Source organism: Gordionus sp. m RMFG-2023, chromosome 4 (assembly GCF_954871325.1).
Source record: "Gordionus sp. m RMFG-2023 chromosome 4, tfGorSpeb1-WG-v2, whole genome shotgun sequence".
Lineage (NCBI taxonomy): Eukaryota > Metazoa > Nematomorpha > Gordioida > Chordodea > Parachordodidae > Gordionus > Gordionus sp. m RMFG-2023.
The window spans coordinates 16,725,230-16,746,088 of record NC_088778.1 but is presented as its reverse complement, the minus strand read 5'-3'; the positions used below and the strand labels follow the sequence as shown (position 1 = coordinate 16,746,088).

Genomic DNA, 20,859 nt, shown 5'->3' with positions numbered 1-20,859 from the left:
GCATTTAAAGGATGTTTATTTATAATTCATTTTATATTAAATTTTTAATTTTTTGGGCACTCTTAGTTCCAAGATTAATACAGTTTGGTTCTTAAATCATTTGCTGTCCTACTCCTAAATAAAATTATATATTTCTCATTTGGAATGCAAACAAAATATAAATAAATTATGAATCAAATTTTGTTAAATTAAGTGGTATATAAATATTATTTTGTAGAGATGGATGGAGCATAACGAGGTTCTTTTACGATTGAGTATTAATCCAGCAGTAGAAAAGATCATTTCGCTAGGTTTACCAGTTACACGTATACAAAGTACTTTCCTAGCTAAAGTCTAGTAAGGTCCAGTCGCGTTTTTCAAAAGGTTAGTGCATCCTGTTTTGGTATAGTAATATGGCATTCCTGCTCTAGATTGTTGGTGTTATTTTATAGTCGTTACTTGGAAATATTTATTTGCTATTTTAGCTATATACAAATTTAATGTTTGTCCATTATCTTCAACATGAATCTCATTATCTGAATTTCTATGATGCCTTATAAGTTTTAGATGTCTAATGAAAATAGTTTCGCTATAATACCTATGTGCAAAATATTATAAATAAATGTTTATTAATGAAATAAAAATTTATTATATAAAATAAATTAATTGCAATTCGGTAAGTGAAAACTTATAGTCAAGATTTTTTGCTTTTCTTTTAGGCAAATGATATCTGAGATATCAGATTCATTTATTTGTTTCTATTTCACTACGAAATAATATCCCTGAAATTAATTGATCCCTTTTGGGTGGATAGTAATACGAATAGTTGGTTAGCTATTTCATTAGTTTTTGAAAAGTTTTAAAGATTGTTTCCCTATTTTATGTAACATATTATGAACCCACGGATATTTTCTAGCATAATTAATGTACTGCGCCAACGGGTAGAGCAATTTATATTTAAGGTATTTATATTAATTCTATTTGTTAAAAATTTTACACGCCATGCCACCACTATAAAAAATAGACGGCTAGCCGTGTGGCATGGCTCATCTTAATCGCCGACAGCGCACAGGTCTAAATATTATAAATAAAATAGATTCTACATCAAATTTATTATTAATTTAATTATCAAAAATTGTGTATTTTATTTGTGATATTTGTATTTAATTAGCGAAGATACAAGTGAAGCTACTGGTTCCACAATGGGAGCAAAAAGCTTGTGTATACCTTTCAAGCAATGTGAACAGATCAAGGATTCGCACAAATGTATTAGAGCAGCATGTTCAAACAAGCCTAAATTTTTTACACTTTTTGGTAGAAGCTACTGAATAAATATCCATTATTTTTTTTTCTTTCTACTGCTTGATCCACGAAAATACATTTATTGTTTAATTATTGAATGAAAATTATTTTTTTATAATTAAAACCTGTTATATTAATGTTTTGTTTTATCATTTTTTGCCTTGGATTCAGATCAGTGGCGTAGCTAGGAATTATCCTTAGAGAGGGTCCATACGTATAAAAGCTGGGGGGCTTCGCCCCCCCCCCAGACCCCGGCCGGGTTTATCTTACAAATCATAACCATATCTTCGATAATATATAATAAATATATTTTTTAAATGCATCAATAATATGTTATTATAATTTAGTAGATTATTCTCAATGAATTTATAATACTATACAGAATGATTTCAATAGTAATATAATATCCTTCCACAAACATCAAAACCAGAAAAATATAATTCATATAAAATCACTTTTAAGTCTTTTGAACGTATAATCTCAAAAAAACTGGGAGGGGTCCAAACCCGAAAACCACCCTCGTAGCTACGCCACTGATTCAGATCGTTCATTTTTGAAAGCTATATAGTTATATCTAGGGTTGTAAATATCCTGGGAAACTAAACTATATTTCGGGGAAATTTTCAGAGAAATTTGGGGAAAAAACGGGAAACTATCTTTTTTATAATACTTTACAGTTCAATATTGATTTTTTTTTCATGTTTTATTGAAAGAATATAGATTATAAACATTATATTTAAACATTTAATTTTGAGTTATTTGTTAGTTATCATCGTTTGTAGAAGATGATTCCAAATCAAAGCTTGAAATTCTAGAATCCAGCATTTTTTCATTTGCAGAAATTTCTTTTCCCATAAAATAGATAGGCTCTTATAAATACTAATTTTGGACCTTATCATTTTTTATACTATTTCTAGATTTCGAATGAATATTTCCAAAGGAGGACCATAATCTTTCGGACGCTGCACTTGTGGCATTGATAAAATCCGTATGGCTAGGGTCAATATGTATTGATTGCACATAAAACTAATAATATATTGCATAACACAATTTTAAGATTAGAAAAAGAGTTAGTTATTGTTTACTAAAATATATAAGTATTTGACCTTTCCAAAATCACTGGATCTATAAATGTTTGCCTTGCCAAAGACTTGCCATATTAAAAAAATCTTCCCTTGCACGATATTTGTATAGGTTTCCCGTTCTCGCAGTATCTAAATCTAAATATCCAGAAAATCGGTTAATGATATCCAACCTCTTTGCAACTTCATTGTCTCAAATTAAATCCGCAAAACCTTGGGTCAAATATATTAGCAGCATAATGTAAGTCCCGTCAACAAAATTTTTTTCGGCTTTTTATAAACTGCTCAATTTCTGAAATCTCGTTCTACAATAATAGATATATTGTTTTATAAACTTTAAATGTCACCTTGATATGAATAAATGCTTGTGGGACATCAGATAAATTGACTTTATCCACTATCTCTAATTGTGTAAATATGACTTTTATAAAATTGTATACTTGCATTAGATCATTTAAAAATCCATCGCTATCGAGAAGAAAAGTCTCTTATCTTGATCAGTAAATATATTAAGAATTGCCACTTCCTATAGAATATCATTATTTTTTTAACAAGCTATTTATCATCAAAACAAAGATTGTCCAACCAACGAGTATGCCTAAGCAACTTTAAGGAAACAATTTTATTATTGTTTCCTAGGAGTTGTTTTTCTTTTAACGTTAATATAAGTGCTAGATTTTACGTATTTGATGATATTTTTAGCTGTGTGACTAAAATTTGAATCGATAATATCTCATTTGCTATATCCTTTAGAAGTAGATTTAATCCATATTTTATTTTTACAATGGCCCATGCCTTTTTCATATTGTTACATCGTCAGTTATTGTGGTGTTGATTTTTAAAATTCCGATCTCTGGAGATAAGGAAATGAACATATATCCAAAAATAAAAACAATTATAACTTATGATATGAACTACGAAGAAAAATATATTTATAAAATATAATAATAATGGTATTTATTTTATCATAAGACCATTTTTAAATTAGAAAAATGTAAATATTATAAAAATCATGATGATTTTAGCAAAAAACATATTACAGGGAAATTTCCCCTGTCTTACATCCCTAGTTATATCCTTGATTTAGGAAAGTTGACTTGATTTAATAGTTTATTTATGTGCTAAATATAGTATTACAAAGTTATTCAATTTGATAGTTCAGGGGCAAAATGAATACGACTCTTTTACTGTTTCAAATATTACATATTTTAGTTAGATCTAAATTTTAAAGGAAAAAATTTTTGAACTAAGTATAAGCTTAATATTATTGATCAAATTCTTTAAAAATATAATAAAATATGTCTTATCTCTAAACAAAAAATTAGTCTTGAATTAATCAAGATATTTTAAAAAAACGATTACAAACTAATTTAAGGAAATTAATAAAGTTTCTGTTTGCTTTAACGAATTTGGTAAAAGGGTTCTATTACGGTTCAATAAATTATAAAGGTTCGTTCGCTGTCTGTTTAAATTCAAATTTTTCATATTTTTGAGTATCTTTATCTATTCTTTGACTACAGCATTAGCACCACCCCTCTCGAGAACCCCAAAAGGATCCTCGCTTTGGGCTAAGCTTGACAATCTGTGCAAATATCATTACAGACCGAACCGGAAGCTTACAATTTTTATTAGAAATTAGATTAAAATTTGAGCGTCTCTACATTAATTTTTAAATATTTGATTTAATATACTCTAGTTAAATTCTATCCTTCAGCGAATTTGTATGTCCTTTCCTCATAAAAAAATTATTAAGGACAAGACAGCCTATACAGAAATATTCTAAGGACGACGTTGGGGGGGGGAGGCAAAAAACCGGCATATAAATCACTATAAAATAAATGTCTCGACAATGAACAATGTAATAAAAAATATATAAATATTTTAAGCGTTTAAAATTTTATATGTAAATTTAAACTACATTTAGGAAAAATTAAATGTCGAAAATATTCTTTTGAATTATTGCATGTATATAAACTTGTATTTCTTGTTTTAGTATAAAATTAATAATAAATTTAAAGAATAAAATAGTGATTTTAAAAAACTTTGTTTAAATAAATATATAATATAACTATGAAGCAATATTGTTTTAGAGAACTGAACCTAAATATTTTTCTTGATTTCTTTAAATGATAATTCAGTAAAAGATAAGAAATTGAAAAATTATCTTTGGCAATCTTACAATTTTTAATGTTTTCCTATTAAGACCTAGAGGAAGGCCCAAGATGACGTGGATAAAAGTGATAGCAGCATAATAGAAAAATGAAATTCACAAATATTTGTGCTCATGACCGTTAAAAATGGAAAAGAAAAATCAGAGGGGAAACTGACCAACCTGGGTAAACCTTGAAATCGCCATTAAACGGAAAAGAACGAGTAACGGTAACGCGTTTCTTTTTTGAAGTAGCTTTTACATCACTACATTTTCGTGATTTTGAATTCTATATAATTCAAATTTTTTTAACTTTAAATCAAAAAAATTAAGGGTATTTTTAAAATACATATCTCAATGTATTTACATCGAGTGGAAATATAAGAAGTGAATCTGATAAAACCTATAATATAAGAACTAAAACGTTTGCCTTTTAAGATAACGAATAAAATATCGGAAATGCTTTAATTCCAAAAATTTATCATTTTCGGCATCAAATTTTTGAAATAAGTTTTGAGCTTGGAGAAATTTCCAATATTTTATTAACCATTTACTTAAACATCTTCGAAGAGAAATATAAATTCTATGAAAATAGATTCATATAAAAAAGAATTTAAATCGATTGAAAGACCTCAATATTGGTAAAGCATATACACTCTGCAAAGTGAAAAAGAATTATCATGATAAAAAACAGGGACGAGAACCCTCCCTCTAAAAAAATGGGTTCGGGAGAGACCTTAAAAATAATGACTTATTAAAATTAGTTAAAATAACAGAAACATCATTTTTTTAAAAAATTTATTTTAATTAGTGTATCACCATAAAAAATAATTATAATACTACAATACAATTTAAAAAATTACTAAATATAACAAAAATAATTACATGAAAAAAAAATGTTTTTTTTAAATTAATATATAAATTTTTTTAAATTTAAAAAAAAAGCTTGAACCCTGAACTCTAAATTTTAAAAAAGGGTTTGGGTTTAGGTTCAGCAAAATATTGAGGGTTCAGGGTTTGGGTTCTCGTCTCTGGTAAAAAAATCGAATAAATTTTTTAAAACTTAAATCTATTTAATATAGATAGTGCAATTTCTTTATTTTAAATAAAATGTTTGTTATATTGCTTTTATATGCATTAAACATATTATTTGAATTCGACCGATCAAATCATCTACTGATTTTTTTAGATAATGTTGCACCTATTTAGATACATTTTTATAAAAGTATTGATATATGAATTTATAGCTATATCGGTTATTTGATACAATTTGATTTTCCCCGTTTAATTATATTTTTTAAATTTTATTCTTTTTTTTGAATTTATTATAGATTAAAAAATTCCAGAAAAAAAACCCTATAGATTTAATATTTGAATTAGAGATCTGCAAAGTTAGGCCCGGCCCGTACCCGGCTTGAATCTGGCCCGGACCTAATTCTATTTAATATAATCGAATTCGGATCTGGCCGGGTTTAATATTTTAAAAAAAATTCGGACTTTATCAATTTTATATTGAATTTTTTATGTAAAATAAAAATATTTTATTTTATTTATTGAAACTAAACGATTTTGAGTAATTATAAAAATTAATTTCTATATTTAAATAAATTCGGGCAAAGCCGGGTCGGGAATTTTTTTTAAAAAAAATTCGGGCCGGGCTGGGCTTGAAAAATTAGGCCCGTTGCAGATCACTAATTTGAATACCAAATTTGACACCCATCTTAATATAATTTTTTTGAAAATGACTATCTGAATTTCACTAATTTGAAGATTTTATTATAAACATCTTATTCATAAAGTATAGCGCATACCTTCTAGTGCACTTATGGAAATACTTTCCAGTGTGGTCAAAAATATGTTAAGAAGATAAACGGAAATGACTCACTGCTGAAAACTAGTTTAAAATTTCAGTTTTAACAATATTTTCTCAATTTTCACATTATAATAATAAATTGTTCGTAAATAAATAATGGGAAAATTGTACCGAGATACATTAGGCCATGCATCTGTTTAGATACATTTGTAAGGCATCTTTTAGCAACTCTATAAATTCTCTAATATTCCAAAAATATTTATTTAATAATCTTTAATGATTTTTTATTAATTGTAAAAGGAAATTATTAAAATTAATAAGTTGAGCTAATCATATCTCGTTTTCTCCCGTCTATTATTCGCTTGATAATGTCTATATTTAAACATCCGTAAAGTAGAATTTAAAATGTGTCGTTATTTATAATTAACAAATGTATTCCGCCAATATATTTAATACCGATCTTCCATTCTCTTAATAATCTTTCATTGATTAAGGCTCTTTGGGAACAATTTTATCGGCCAACGAAAAGCTTTTAGATAAATTACTCCTGATTTCGGGAAACTGATTATTTGATTTAGCCAAGGGTTCTGTCGCAAAAACGCTCTGCCGTGTAAGCCTTAGAATCTCTTCAATCGGTAAAGCTAAACTGATGAACTTGAGCAAGTGGGTCATAAAAATACTATTGACTTGGCCTTCCATTTCGAAGGCTCTATTACTTATACTGGTGGCATAACCGAAGATGTAATTACCACCTATTTCCAAATCGCTTCCGCATGGATTTGCAGACGTTAAAGTGTCCATAATGGGATTAGCGAGATTCACATCATTATTGCTATATTTTAAAGTTAAATAAACATTAAGTATGTTATTGATACATTTAACCAAAAGAAAAATATCACTTTTTTAAATAATATAAAGATTCTGTTTATTCGGAAACTTGGTGATTTTTTAAAAATTAATTATATTAGGTTTAACAATAATTTGATCCATTTGTGGTTGCGATTAAGCAGATGTTTCTGCTATATAATAAATTCATTCGGATTATTTTCTATAGGTGCAACAAAATTAAATTAGTTCTGTTTAAAGATCAATTTTTTAAAAAAAATTGTCATAGTAACCTAATAATTGGGTTAACGAAAAATAAATCAAAAAATATTTATCAAAGGGTCCAAACCTGAAGAAAGTTATTATTGGGCAAGAGAATTTAAAAAAAGGTTAAATATTACAAATGAAAAAATGATATTCTAATTAAACAATAAAAATTTACTCGTGCAAAGGACAATTAGATAAAATTAGTAGCGAATTTAGGAAGGATATATTTTTGATAAATCATCGTTATTCAAAAAAATTTCTACAGTATAATAACATTGTTTTACAAGGCTAGATTTAGACAATAATTTTTAAAAAAAATAATCCGCATTTAATTGTGACCAGGTAAAGAAATAAGCCTTAAAAATCTAAATTAAATGTTTTGTAATTTAATATACAAAAATTTTATAGTTAAAAATTTTTTTTTGAGCAATGTAAAATTGGAATCAATTATTTTCTTAAAAATATAGAAAATAATCCCTCTTCATCACCAAAATTGAAGGATTTTTCATAGGAAATTATTTTTCACTTACTGTAAAATTAATATTCAGCAAGCGCTTAGTATTAACATGAATCTTTGTGGCTTACTAAATTTATTCCTTCAAATATATCTTATTCTTCTTATTAGGGGTAAACAAATATTTTCTTATTTATTAAGTTGATAACTAGTAAGCGCTTAAATTTTTTTTGGTCTCAGTAGTTAAAAAGATAAATTTTAAATTAACATTTTTCAAAAACTTTAAAGAATGTTGATTGGCGAAATCTTCGGTATGTTGATTTGTCAATGTCAAATGATCCAATCCTATCTCTTCTAGCCTACATATATCCAACAAGAAAACTATCAAAGAAGGGTTATTTTTTCCGTCGTTTAGTTTGTACAAAACATCCCGCTCTACGCATATACATTCGTTTTTTAAATCTTGCGAAATTGAGTTTAAAGGTTGGGTATTATCATTGTTAACTCTTTGAATAGGAACCAAAAAACTTTTACCGTTCTTTTCGAAGCCGTGCCCGCCGAAATAAAACACGAAATACATTCTTGAGCTAAACGAATGTTTCAATGTGTGAATGAATATTTTAATTTTTTCTAACATTTCGCGATGATTTAAATTTAAATAGGTAAAAACTTTAAATCCTAAACCATCTAGTCGAGCGGCTAACGTTTTACAATCATTTTTGACAGTTTCCAGAGAATTTAATAAAGGCGAATAATCGTAGTTTCCTATCAATATAGCAATCTAGGTTTTTTGATAAATTCAATCATGTTAATCCAATTCAAAATATTAAAAATTAAGACAAGAATGATTTTGAGTGTTATCCTAACTTAATTTTCGCGAGAAGGAGTTAAAATCTTATAAATTAACAGAGGTTAATAATCTTTTGATCTTTTTAAAATAAATTTACTTATCAATATATAATTATTTCAATGAACATTATTTGTTCAATCATAAATTTCGCAATTTTTAAAAATTTTAAATAAAACTTTCGTGTACATATTAACCCATGCCCATATTAGACTGTAGGCTCGGAAAATTAAAAATAATTATCGTTTTTTCTTCTTTTCTTTATTGTTTTGTTTTCGGAATATGTTTATTTAATCAAAAAAAATTTTGGTCCGATCCCTATCATATTTTTATAAGGCAGCTATGACAGTATTAAATATAACCGACAATCTCTACGCCCTTCCCCCGCGAAAAACTTAAGTGGCCCTTTAAAATTTCAATATATTATATTAAAAAACCACCACCCGATATATTACATAAACTAAATTTCAAGCTTTCAACAGTTTACACCATAATACCCTTTTAAAAAATTTCTTTGAGACTTTGCTGAATTATAGAGGCATAGTTATATTATAAAATAATTTTTTTAAACAAATATAATCAACAAATTGAAATTACCCAAAAATAATCAACAAATCGATTACTCAAATATTACTATTTTTAATGTTGGCCAATGATATATAAATATATATTATTGCACCATATATAGATTGACCATCTTATTGACATTCAGTTTTTAAATCTTTTAGTTTCCTGAAAGATTAAGCTCTTAAATCTTTCCAGTCTTGTTAAATTATTTATATTTACTAAAAAATGTACTTTTTTGTAAATCATAGAAATCTTGTTTCTCGCCAATATTTGTGTTAAAGCGTCATCTAAAACAAGATTCAAATTATGTGAAGCCTAATTCACAAATTCCTTTGTAAAAAAACTATAAGGATAACTTAATTTGTAAAATCAGTGATTAAAATGATTCTATACAGATTTCAGCCCACAATTTAAAAATATAAAAAATTAGTTTTAAAATTTAGACTTCTCGATCTGGCTCATCAGAAATTTTAAATTGATGAAATATGATTATTTTTAGCAAAATATATGGGCCTAAAAACTTCAATTACAAAGTCAACTGGTGCATCACGCGAAATCTTATGAAAAATATGCGTTTAATATAATAAGTAAAAAGCTTAAAAAGATTTGAATGGCTATTGGCCTTCATTCATTGCAATAATGCAAATAAACTCCGGTTTAGCTGGAGGGCCCAAGCCATTTTTACAAAAATCAAAGGGCCTAAGGGGCTCTCTATATTAAAACACTTAAACATGAGCGAGATCCAAAATTCTATAACTTACTTCAATTTTAAGGATAATCATCTATATCATTAACTATCAGAAAAGGAGGAAAGACGAAGCAACTTCCATAAAGATAAAACTTGAAAATTTAAATAAATTTAAGCAACGCATTTCAAGATAATGAACAATTTCAAATTTTTTTAAATATACAAAAAATGAAAAATGATTTTTCAAGGTTTAAAACGAAAGCGAAAGATATAGCTAATATATAGTAGGGTATTTAAAAACGAAAAAGTTCCAAAAATAATTTTGTTTAATAATCAAAATAAATATTTTATTAGTATTTACATTACATCTATTGATAAAATCATTAATCAACTGGGAAAATTATTTGTTATCATATTTATTAAAAATAAAAAATTTTCAACCCACAAAATCTTTAAAATTTTTCTAAGCAAACTATTTCTAAGTGCCAACCATTTGAAAGCAAAATATAATCATGATTTAAATCAATCATTCTCGAATAAAACTTTCTGATTTCGAGCAAACTATAGATAATTTGGCTATGTTTATCGCAATTGTTCATTTAACAAGTAACATGCTTTACATATGACAGAGCGTAGTTTCGCGAAAACTTAATTTTCGTAATTCACTATCAAAAACAAGATTATTTAATTTAGCAAAATAAGTAGAAAACAATGTGTAATCCAGCTATAGACAAAGATATAATAGTTAATAAATTTTATATGGCGTCAAAACAACATCATATCAGTCGGCCTAAAAATTGATACTCACTTTAATAATTAATTCTTCATTTATTTAGTATTGTAATCCTTAAAATTAGTAAAATTTATTCCGGGATCAAATTTCTAAACTTTTTTTTTCCTAATATTTTTATGAATATTTAATTCAGCGAATATCACTAAAAATTTTTATTATCCTTCAGCAATTATAATTTTACTATTTTCATTGATATATCGTACTTTTTTAAAAAGTACAAAACAGAAGGCCGGGCCCTAAACCCGGCCACACAGGCCAGGCCGAATTTTTTTAAATATACCCGGGAAGGGCCATATATATATAATAAAATATTTAAAATTGCATTATAAAAATTAAAAGAATATATTTTAAAAAAATCCGGGCCAGGCCGTGCAAATTGTACCCCTGCAGATCTCTGATATTTATTTCGCAAGGTGGTTTATGTTATTTTAAAAAAAATAACCGATTTCTTAATAAATAACAATATCTTTACCCAAGACCACAAGGAATTATATTTATTATAAGGTATGGAAGGGCTAAGGGTTAAAAATATCTTGGCATAATAAAAAGATCGATTGATTACACATTGACGCTAAACACTCTATTTCTTAAAGGTGAATGCGGTGGGATTAAAAAGATTCTAGCATAAAATTTAGAAAAAGAGCTATTTATTTATATGGATCAGGGTGATATAAAGTGGAAAAGCTAAAATTCTAACACAATATTTCATAATGGTATCTTATAAAAGTTAATATAAAAATCCACTGATAACATTGCAATTTTGATCCACTGATAACATTACAATTTTTACTCATAACTATATCTTTAGGAGAATTTTGACTTTCTAACATTTCAAGCAAGGATGTTATGTGAAAGATTTCTGAATGTTTAATTTACTCCGTTTTTATTTCAAAACCATACTTACAAATCAAAATTTTCACTTTTTAAAATAAACCAGTAATTTTTATTTTGAGGAACCGGCAAGAACTACGACAACGGGAGTGGGGAAGACGGGGGGGGGGGGGGGTTAAAGCAATATAATGAAGAAAAAATATTTTTGAGCAATTAAGTAACTAGTTCTGAGCCATTTATTTTTTAATCTGAGAGTTTCAGTTTGATCCCTGAGAAAGAATCGACGATCCTGGATACGACCCTAATTTAGACAATTTACATGGATTTATGATTTTCTCTTAAATTGAGGACCGTGAATTTTGTTAAATATTCGATCCTTTTATGAATTTATTTTTTATTTAAAAAAAATTTGATTTATAGGCTACAATTATTCATTAAATTAAAAATAATGTGACAGATATAAATGAGACCTTTTTACCTTTTCTTCAACTCCGTATAATAATGTCATTATCATATCTTAAAATATAATTCCCTTCACTGTGAGGACAGTAGCATATTAACAATAATAATTCACCCAAAATTTAAGCTTAATTGGATTATATCAATCTGCTGCAAATTCTTTTGGTAATTAAAAGTTAATTATCCATTTGATAAACATGCGATCAGCCACATGCAGATGTTTATTCAAATTTATAGAAAAAAACTTATAAGGAAAAAATCTTTGCAAAATGTGCTTTTATTTAATAATTTTTTTATTCAAATGATAGTTCAATTAATATTTTAAAAACTGATACATAAAAAAATATAACGCTTTTGCCATCAAGCGTTCTTGGGGAGCGCTTGTTTGGCAAAGCTAAATATGTTCTTAATGAAAGGCTTGTATGTATGAATGATAGTAACTTATCATTTTTATTATTTAAAGACTAATTTGGATTATAAATATATAAATAAATTTACATCATATTTAATTTATTTTTATGTTAGTTAATTTTGCATCACATAAATTTACTTCAGGAATTTCTAAAATAAGAAAACGTGATCCTTTTTTTAAAAAAAGGTAGATCCTGGATTAAAGAGATCTAGATTCGATTCGATTAACAAGCCTGACATTAAGTATTAATTCGTTTAAGAATTTTTTTCTCAGAGAATTTCAGTTTTATTTCTATGCGATTAAATAGGTGCCAAAACATATAGCTCCAGATAATTTTAATTTTTATGTATACCCTCAGAAGAAAGAAATTTTGTGTTTTTATTAATGGTTTCAAAAACTCTGAAAAATCATATGTCAGACAAATGTGGATGCAGAATATATTAATCACAATCACATTATATATAACGTTTGGAGTTTGCAAAGTATTTTTAGCTTTTAACCGTTCAACTTTTGCCCTAAAAATCCTACACTTAAAATTTTACATTTTTCCCGTATTTAATGGTTGTATTAATAATATTATATCACTTACTTATTTATAAATATAGTGTATATTGCTTAGGTTCCTTAAAAATTAGTCAAACATTGGCTCTAACTTTATTTTAAACTTCAGGTTGTTTTAAATCATAATAAAGTAAGAGAAATTAGATAAAGAGGTTAGCTAGAATTTAAAATGTGTTTTAATAACCTTATCGGTAGCTGTAATTTGAATTGAATCTGGGGTAAAATCTAAACAAATTCTAGCAGGTTTAGATAGGCTTGACCCAAATGTGTTGTACACTCTGCATTGATAACAACCACCATCTTCTGTGTCAGATTGTATATTTAAAAATTTCAATTCGTTTGTTTCAACTCCAGATATTATCTTTATATTTTTTAAACATTATTTTAGTTATGTAATAAATTATTTTTGCTAATCTTATGCAAACCTGATTGTTTTTATACCATTCATATCGTAAAGGTAGCTTACCTACAGCCCTGCAAGCTAGAATTATTGAACTGCCAACAGTGATTCTATCGCTAGGGGCTTGAGGGTGGTAAATTATTTCAGGCATCTTAACATCACTTAAATGAGATAGTGCATTACATTTATTGGAAGGCAAGTTACTATAATTAGTTAGAAACGTCACCTTATATAAATTTAAATAAATTGATGAATATGTGTGCTTCAAAAAAATAAATAAAAAGACAACTTGAGATTGACAACTCCAGACAAATCCATTATCGTTGGATACCTTGCATTGATAGATACCCTCATGTTTGCATTGTTGGCAATTAACGATGTTTAAATTTGGATATATTTGACCTTCTAAAGTATTTCCATCTTTGAACCATTGAAATGATATATTGGGTATACCTAAGGCACAACAACTAATTAAAATATTAAATTAATCCATATTTTTTTCAAATATATTTTTTTGTTTCTGTTTGATATTTATATTGATAGTCAGCTTTTGGCATTTTCAAAATATACTAAATAGAGATTCTATTAACAAAATTACCCTAAATACAGGGTTTTCCATTCAAAAAAGGAAAAGTCCTAAAAGCTTAGGAAATTCGATAAAAGGAAAAGGTCCAATCAAACAAGGAAAATGAAATAAAATCGTTAATTTTTTTTAATATTTTTTTTGAAATTTCATTAAATTTTTATTTTTCATTGATAGATAAAAAAAATTTTATTAGTATTTTCTGCATATCAAATCATTCTTCTTCTTCTTTATCATGCATATGGTCCCACAGTCGTGGGGTTTGTTTTGATAAGTTTCTTCCATCTTGATCGAGTAAGGGCCATGTTCGGATTTATCTTCTTAGTCATCATAACTTTGTCTACTTGACCTTTCCACGTAACACGAGGTCGTCCTCTTCCTTTCTTCCCCGGCACCTCCATGTTCAATACTTTTCGATTTACATCACTAGTCTCCCTTCTTAGTATAGACCATACCACCTTAATCGATTTTCGTTTATCAAGTCCGCCATAGGTTGAATGCCCATTTTTGCTCTGAGACAGTCATTCGTCATATGGTCGAGTTTAGTATACCCCAAGCTCCACCGTATCATTCTCATCCCCGTGGCTTGTAATAACTTTTCTTCCGTAGCGTTTAATGCCTATGTTTCACTTCCATAGAGTAACACCGGTCTTACGATGGATTTGTAAGCTTTGCTTTTCAACCATATGCATCTTCTTGTCGCACATTACACCGGATATACTTCGCCATTTAAGCCATCCTTTTTGGATCCGTGCATTGACTTCATTTGCGCAACCTCCCTCTTGATGAGCATCGAGCCTAGATATGTAAACCTGTCTACCTTTGGGTACTTTAATTGGTCATCCAGCGATGGGGTACCTGTAACGTTCATCTGCATATATACCGTTTTTAGATTGTTGACCTTTAAACCATATCCAGCTAAGCGTTTTGACCACTTTTCATCTTCGAATACTTTCTCCTTTGTCTCTTCGCATAGTACTATATCATCGGCATATAGCATACACCAAGGAGATGGATTTTGGATGTCTCTCGTTATCGTGTCCATAATTATATTGAATAAAAAAGGACTTAGAGCAGATCCTTGATGTAATCCAATTTCAACCCGAAAAGGTTTAGAGACTCCAACTGTCGTTCTAACGCAAGAAGTTGAGGCTTCATAGATATTTTTCATAAGCCGTATATATGCGTCAGGGATATTTTGTTTTCTCAAGCACCACCATATTAAATCGCGAGGGACCATGTCATAAGCTTTCTCCAAGTCAATAAAGACCATATGTAGGTTTCTTTTCTTTTCTCCATATTTATCCATCATTTGTCTTAGTGCGAAGATAGGATCTATTGTGGATTTGCCAGCCACAAATCCGAATTTTTTAGCCGATATTTCCACCTCGTTCTTCAGCCTTGTTACTAAGATCCTTTCCATAAGTTTCAAGGAGTGGCAAGTTAGCTTGATACCTCTGTAATTACCACACTCCTGCGGGTCTCCTTTGCCTTTGAATAAGGGTATAATCGTGCTTCTCCATTGATTAGGAATTCGTCTCCCAATATCTTGTTAAAAAGGTTCGTCATGGTCGTGACTCCTTCTTCTCGGCATCCGAATAATGCTTCCATAGGAATTCCATCTGGGCCATTAGTTTTTTCTTTTTGCATCTTGTTCATTTGCGTCCTAACTTCATCCTCCTGAAAATGTTCGACCATACTTATGTTTGGCTCAATATCGGGAAGGAAATCTTTGTCATTAGCAATATTCATAAGTTCCTTGAAATATCCTTTCCACCTTTTTATCACCTCCTTCGGCTTGAATAAGGTTTGACCCTCCTCATTTTTAACTATTTTAAGGACTCCGACATCGCGACTTTTCTTTTCCCTTATCTTATGTGACAAATGTAAAATACTCCCATCTCAAAAATGGAATAAAATATAGTTTACGCAAAAGAGAATCACATGCACACAAGAAATTAAATCAAGAATAGAAAGAATATATATTATTTTATCCTTAAAAAAGTTATGTGAAATGATTAAAGAAAGATGTGATGTAGAAAGATAAAAAATACGTTATCAAGGTTACTTCTGGATTTATGTAGTTTTAAAAGGGATCACCACATTCAGTTAGATAAAATACCGAATCAAATATCAAGATTCGCAAAGAATACGCAAATTGGTTTGTGGATTAAAAAGGCTATTATAAATGTGGAAGGGATAAGGAAAATAAATTTTAGTATCATTGCTGCTCTCTCACAATTGCAATAATATTCTTCGAGGTTATTAATGGCCCTTGCAACGCTATACACTTTAGCAACTTTATAAATGAAATACCATATCATTTTGAAGAAAGTAAAATGATGAATATGATTTTGGTGATGGATAATGTTCTATTTCATCATAATCATACAATTAGAGAATCGATAGAAAGGAAAGGGCATACAATATAATATTTACCACCATAGAGCCCTTATCTTAATCCTTTGAAAATGTGTTTTTCCAATGGAAAAATTTTGTCAGAAATCTAAATCTAAATCCTAATAACGAGGAGGAATTAATTCGTTTTATAGAGTATACAGAAAGAGAAAGAGGAGAATGCAAAAAATTATTTTAGAAATATGGATTCCAAAATGTAAAAGAAGGGAAATTATTAATGATTAATATAATTTTTCGTATTATATATACATCGTAATTGTAATGAAATAATTTGATATGCAAAGAATACTAATAAAAAAAATTTGTATGCCAATGATAAATAAAAATTAAGTGAAATTTAAAAAATAAAAAAATTGAAAAAAGATTAAGAAAAATACTAAAATTACTTAGAGATCGCAAAAAGTTAGGAATAAAATAAAAAGGAAATTAAATGACAAGAAAAAAATTTGTAAAAATAACGATTTTCCTTTTTGAAAGAGAATTTTTCTTTTTTGATTGATACTTTTTCTTTTTTGACTGAAATTTTCTTTTTGTTTGACACTTTTTCTTTTTTGATCGGTCTCTACCCGAAGCCATTGGGCCTTTCCGTTTTTGATTGGACCGTATATTTTTTGGTCGGACATTTTCAATTTTTGCTTGAAACTTTTCCTTTTTCTATCAGACCCTTTTCTTTTATGATTGACGTTTCATTTTTTGGAAGGGAAACCCTATAATTTGATTATTCTCTTTGGCCAAACCATTTTAGTAATGGAACATTACATTAGAGATCATCAAGACATCACATCAAAAATTTTAATATGTGTTGGCCCAGCCTATAATTTTTTTTGCCTGATTCCAAAAATATTTTACACAATTTGTCTGGCATAAATTTGTATTATTTTCAAAGATTAAAAATATTTAAAATTCTGGCAGCATAAAGCACCAGCTATTCAGCCTATGGAAAGGTCTCTTGAACTGGGTCTATAGATTTTGTGAACCGGGTCTACAGATTTTGGATTACATACTGTTATGTTCTACCTCCCCCCCCCTCTTGTCCCGTATAACTTATTTCTTTTCTTTAAGTTTTTCTCCACTTGTTTCTTTTGTTTTCCCATCGTCCTTTTTTTTTATATTGATATTATACCTTATTTTTATATTGTTGAAACTGGTTCTGACCAGTTTCAAGAATGATTGTATCGCGATATTATATAACAACATGTTATTTATTTTTCTTTGTTTTATAAATTATAAAAGGTTGCAAAAATACATTTATTATTCATTCTTTTAATTATTTTACTGATTTTTTTTTGTGTTAAATAAAATTCTGAAAGTTTTATTCTTTGGAAAATTGTGATATTATAACAATAAAATAAACGGTACCTCGAATTCTGCCGATCCCTCTCCCTATCCCCCGGTAGAACAACCCGCGGTCGTGGCCGCAAACTTATCACATACTTTGTTATTTTCGATTATAAAATATATTAACCTAAATGATTGCTTGAAATTTTAATAAATAAAAAGCGATTCGATTAAGATAATATTCATTCAACTTTTATAATATTCATTTATATATTTAAATAAAATCATCATTCTTTTTTAATTCTTAAGACTATATAAACCTTTCACTAGGAATGAGAAAAAATCAACGAAGGAAATTAAATTATGCCTAAAGAAGACATAAAAATAGCGAAGAACCACAGATTCACATCCTGAAATTCCTTGAAATTTAATATCAAAACTATGTTAATAATTTCTAACTCATTTTCACAGTAAAAAAATATCTTTGACCCTAAATTAAGGAAATATCTTATCTTTGCTTTAACCGATAACCAAATAAAGAACTATGACTACTCTCAGATAATTTAGATACCATTAATTACAAAACGTTACTTAATAGTCTGGAATATCGTTTCTAAAAACGTTGCTTAATAGTTTGGAGATAATTTTTAAGGATATATCGAATATTTTTCTATATATGAATATTTTTTTATATGCTTAAAAGAGGTGGTAAAATGATTATTAATTTTTCGATAAAATTAAAAAGTACTTGTTTACTTGTAATTTTAAAACACTGGTTGACGAACTTTTAAGGTATATTTTTATTTTAGGAGTAGGGCTACCTGAATTGGGAAAAGAGCTTTAGTAAAAAATATTCAAAGAGAAATATTTTGTTTAAAGAGACTTTTCGTCTAGTCAACGCTTTTTCTACTCACGGTGGAGTGAAAAAAAATAATAAAACGTAAGCTGACACAATATGCCAAAAACACATATTTTAAGAATAGCTATAATGGTAACAAATTCAATAGTAATAATCAAAAATATTGTAAAGTCAAGAATGGTGTGCCCCTGAAATTAAAAATCAAAAGGCTTGAATAGAAAACGAAAAGATGACAGGATAGCATGAAGGATGGTGGTTCAATGTTAAAGTGTGATATTATATAATGAGTCCGATGGCATAGTAAAAAATCAAGCATGCCGACCATTGAGAGATGCTCATGGATGCAAAGGAAATACAAATAACAATGATGGGAGACTTAGACAGAGTATAACGTAATGGAAGGGTAACCTTAACAAAGAGTTTCCAAACCCCCACTGCATTACCATAACAAATTCAATTTGTAATGGGAAGATCTGTAATGCATAATTGCAAATTGTTATTTTCAATTATAAGATATTTTTCTTCAATTGATTGTTTGTTATTATTATATTATATTATATAAAAAGCTATTCAATTAAGATAATTTTCCTACTTTTATAATATAAATTTATATATTTAAATAAAATAATCACTATTTTTCAATTAATTCTTTAAACTATCTAATCTTTCACATATACTAACTCATGTCCAGACTGATCTGCAATATATATCACACATCTCCTATAATGTAACTATATATATTTAATATTTAATAACTTATAAAAATCCTGTGCAATTTCTAATATCTCCTTTCCCTTACAAATATTGGATATCTTTTGGAATATAACCTAATCTTTTTTTTCTGATTACCCCAAATTTATTAATTTAAATTGCTAACTTTAGGGTTATGGTAGAATTTTCCTCTATTTCTAAATAAGCTATTGGATGTCTTGTAATTTTAGGAGGTTTAAAAGGAACTAATTTGTTATATATAGGTTTAGCATCATCTTTTGATTGAGTATCTATTGTTTTGGGGAAGGCAAATTTAAACTTCATAGAAATATATAGTAGAGGTCCATATTAAATGAGCAGTGTAAAATTTTGTTTTAATATTTTTCCTTAAATTTTAATTTATGGAGCAGATGGAATTATTTGATAACAGTCATTCTAGAAATGTTTTTTTTTAATTATTTATCAAAAAAAAGGGATGGTAACCATTGCCCTCCTCCAAAATATATGATTGCCATATTATATTTATTGACAATAAAAAGTGATCAATAATGTAAACCTTTTACAATATCAAATATTATTTTAATTATAGACCAATTTGTAAAGATAGAATTCTTCATTCCTGAATTATGAACCCTACATATATAAAGTCCCTGATCAATTAATCTTTTAGAATTAATATATAATTTGTACTAAAATTAATCTTACTGTGCATTTGTAATTTTTAAAATATTTTTTTGTTGATCCTTCAAAAATTCTTTTTTCCTAAACCATTGATATAGTGGATGTGGAAATCCAGTGGCAATGCACTCTAAATAAATAGTGCCCCCATTGTTTATAACTAGTTTATTGGGAGGTTCTTTAATAATTTTTACTGTTTCTATATATATTTTTTTTATATTTGTGTGATATATTTTGTCACCGATTGTTCTAAAGAGTAAAAGTGGAGGATCATATTCAAATTCTTCGAAAACTTTTAATAAGTGTCCAATAGATATATTTAAAATTTTAAGCTTTTTGAGCAACCTATTTGAGGGATTGTCACCCTTTTTATAAATTTCAACATCAATTTCACTATAAAAAAACATATATATATTAAAATATATATATGAACTATTTTTTGGCAAGTTGCATCCATCTATCTTTTTTGTCCAAAAATTTACAAATTTGTTTAAGATTAGTTTCAGGTATAAAATCCAATGTTTGATTATCATTATATTTTATCATTTCTGGTAATAATTTAGAAATATGGCCGCCAATATTTCTGAAGTGATTAATTTTATACGCTACTAAAAAAATAGAAAAAAAAATACATTTGTATCATAAATTAAGGATAACATATTCTATTTCTATAAAGACCTTCCTTATCCCATTTTTATTAAAACTCTGTATATACCCTATGAATATCTGCCCGTTTTATTAGCGAGGTCGATACTTCTATTAACACATAGAAGCAATAAATAGGATATAATAGTTCTTTCGTTGCAGAATGAGGATTTTTTAGTGTAATTCTAAAATATATGTTAAAAATCATAATGTAATATTTTTCATATGATTACTTGACACCTGTCATGCAGATAACAA

The 20,859-nt window shown here is 27.7% G+C and overlaps 2 protein-coding genes across 6 annotated transcripts in view; one reads left to right on the top strand and one right to left on the bottom strand.

The window, feature by feature from the left end:
- Positions 1-1,973, top strand: part of LOC135928949 (bifunctional glutamate/proline--tRNA ligase-like) — a 94,783-nt gene extending 92,810 nt beyond the window's left edge. For 4 of the 5 annotated variants that reach the window (XM_065465407.1, XM_065465408.1, XM_065465406.1 and 1 more), the window contains one exon: positions 1,151-1,973. In XM_065465407.1, coding sequence (XP_065321479.1) covers positions 1,151-1,307 — 157 coding nt within the window. In that variant the 3' untranslated portion in view covers positions 1,308-1,973. The remainder of the gene's footprint in view (positions 1-1,150) is intronic. The other variant, XM_065465409.1, reaches the window with a different exon arrangement.
- Positions 1,974-6,627: 4,654 nt separating this feature from the next.
- LOC135929184 (mucosa-associated lymphoid tissue lymphoma translocation protein 1-like) lies at positions 6,628-20,549 on the bottom strand. Its single transcript, XM_065465731.1, has 10 exons — positions 20,390-20,549; positions 20,198-20,349; positions 19,984-20,155; positions 19,835-19,941; positions 19,445-19,568; positions 13,719-13,896; positions 13,455-13,655; positions 13,214-13,390; positions 8,153-8,652; positions 6,628-7,157 (listed from the first exon to the last, which is right to left on the bottom strand). Exons 1-10 carry the CDS (start codon positions 20,500-20,502, stop codon positions 6,815-6,817), a joined length of 2,067 nt encoding a protein of 688 aa, XP_065321803.1. The 5' UTR covers positions 20,503-20,549; the 3' UTR covers positions 6,628-6,814.
- Between the last annotated feature and the right edge of the window lie 310 nt (positions 20,550-20,859).

Coding starts and splice junctions, on each gene's coding strand:
- LOC135929184 (XM_065465731.1), bottom strand. CDS start 20,502: ATGATAAAATATAATGATAATCAAACATTGGATTTTATACCTGAAACT. Junction 13,656..13,718: donor TCTGGAGTTGTCAATCTCAA/GTTGTCTTTTTA, acceptor AATTTATATAAG/GTGACGTTTCTAACTAATTA. Junction 13,391..13,454: donor AATGGTATAAAAACAATCAG/GTTTGCATAAGA, acceptor AAAAATATAAAG/ATAATATCTGGAGTTGAAAC.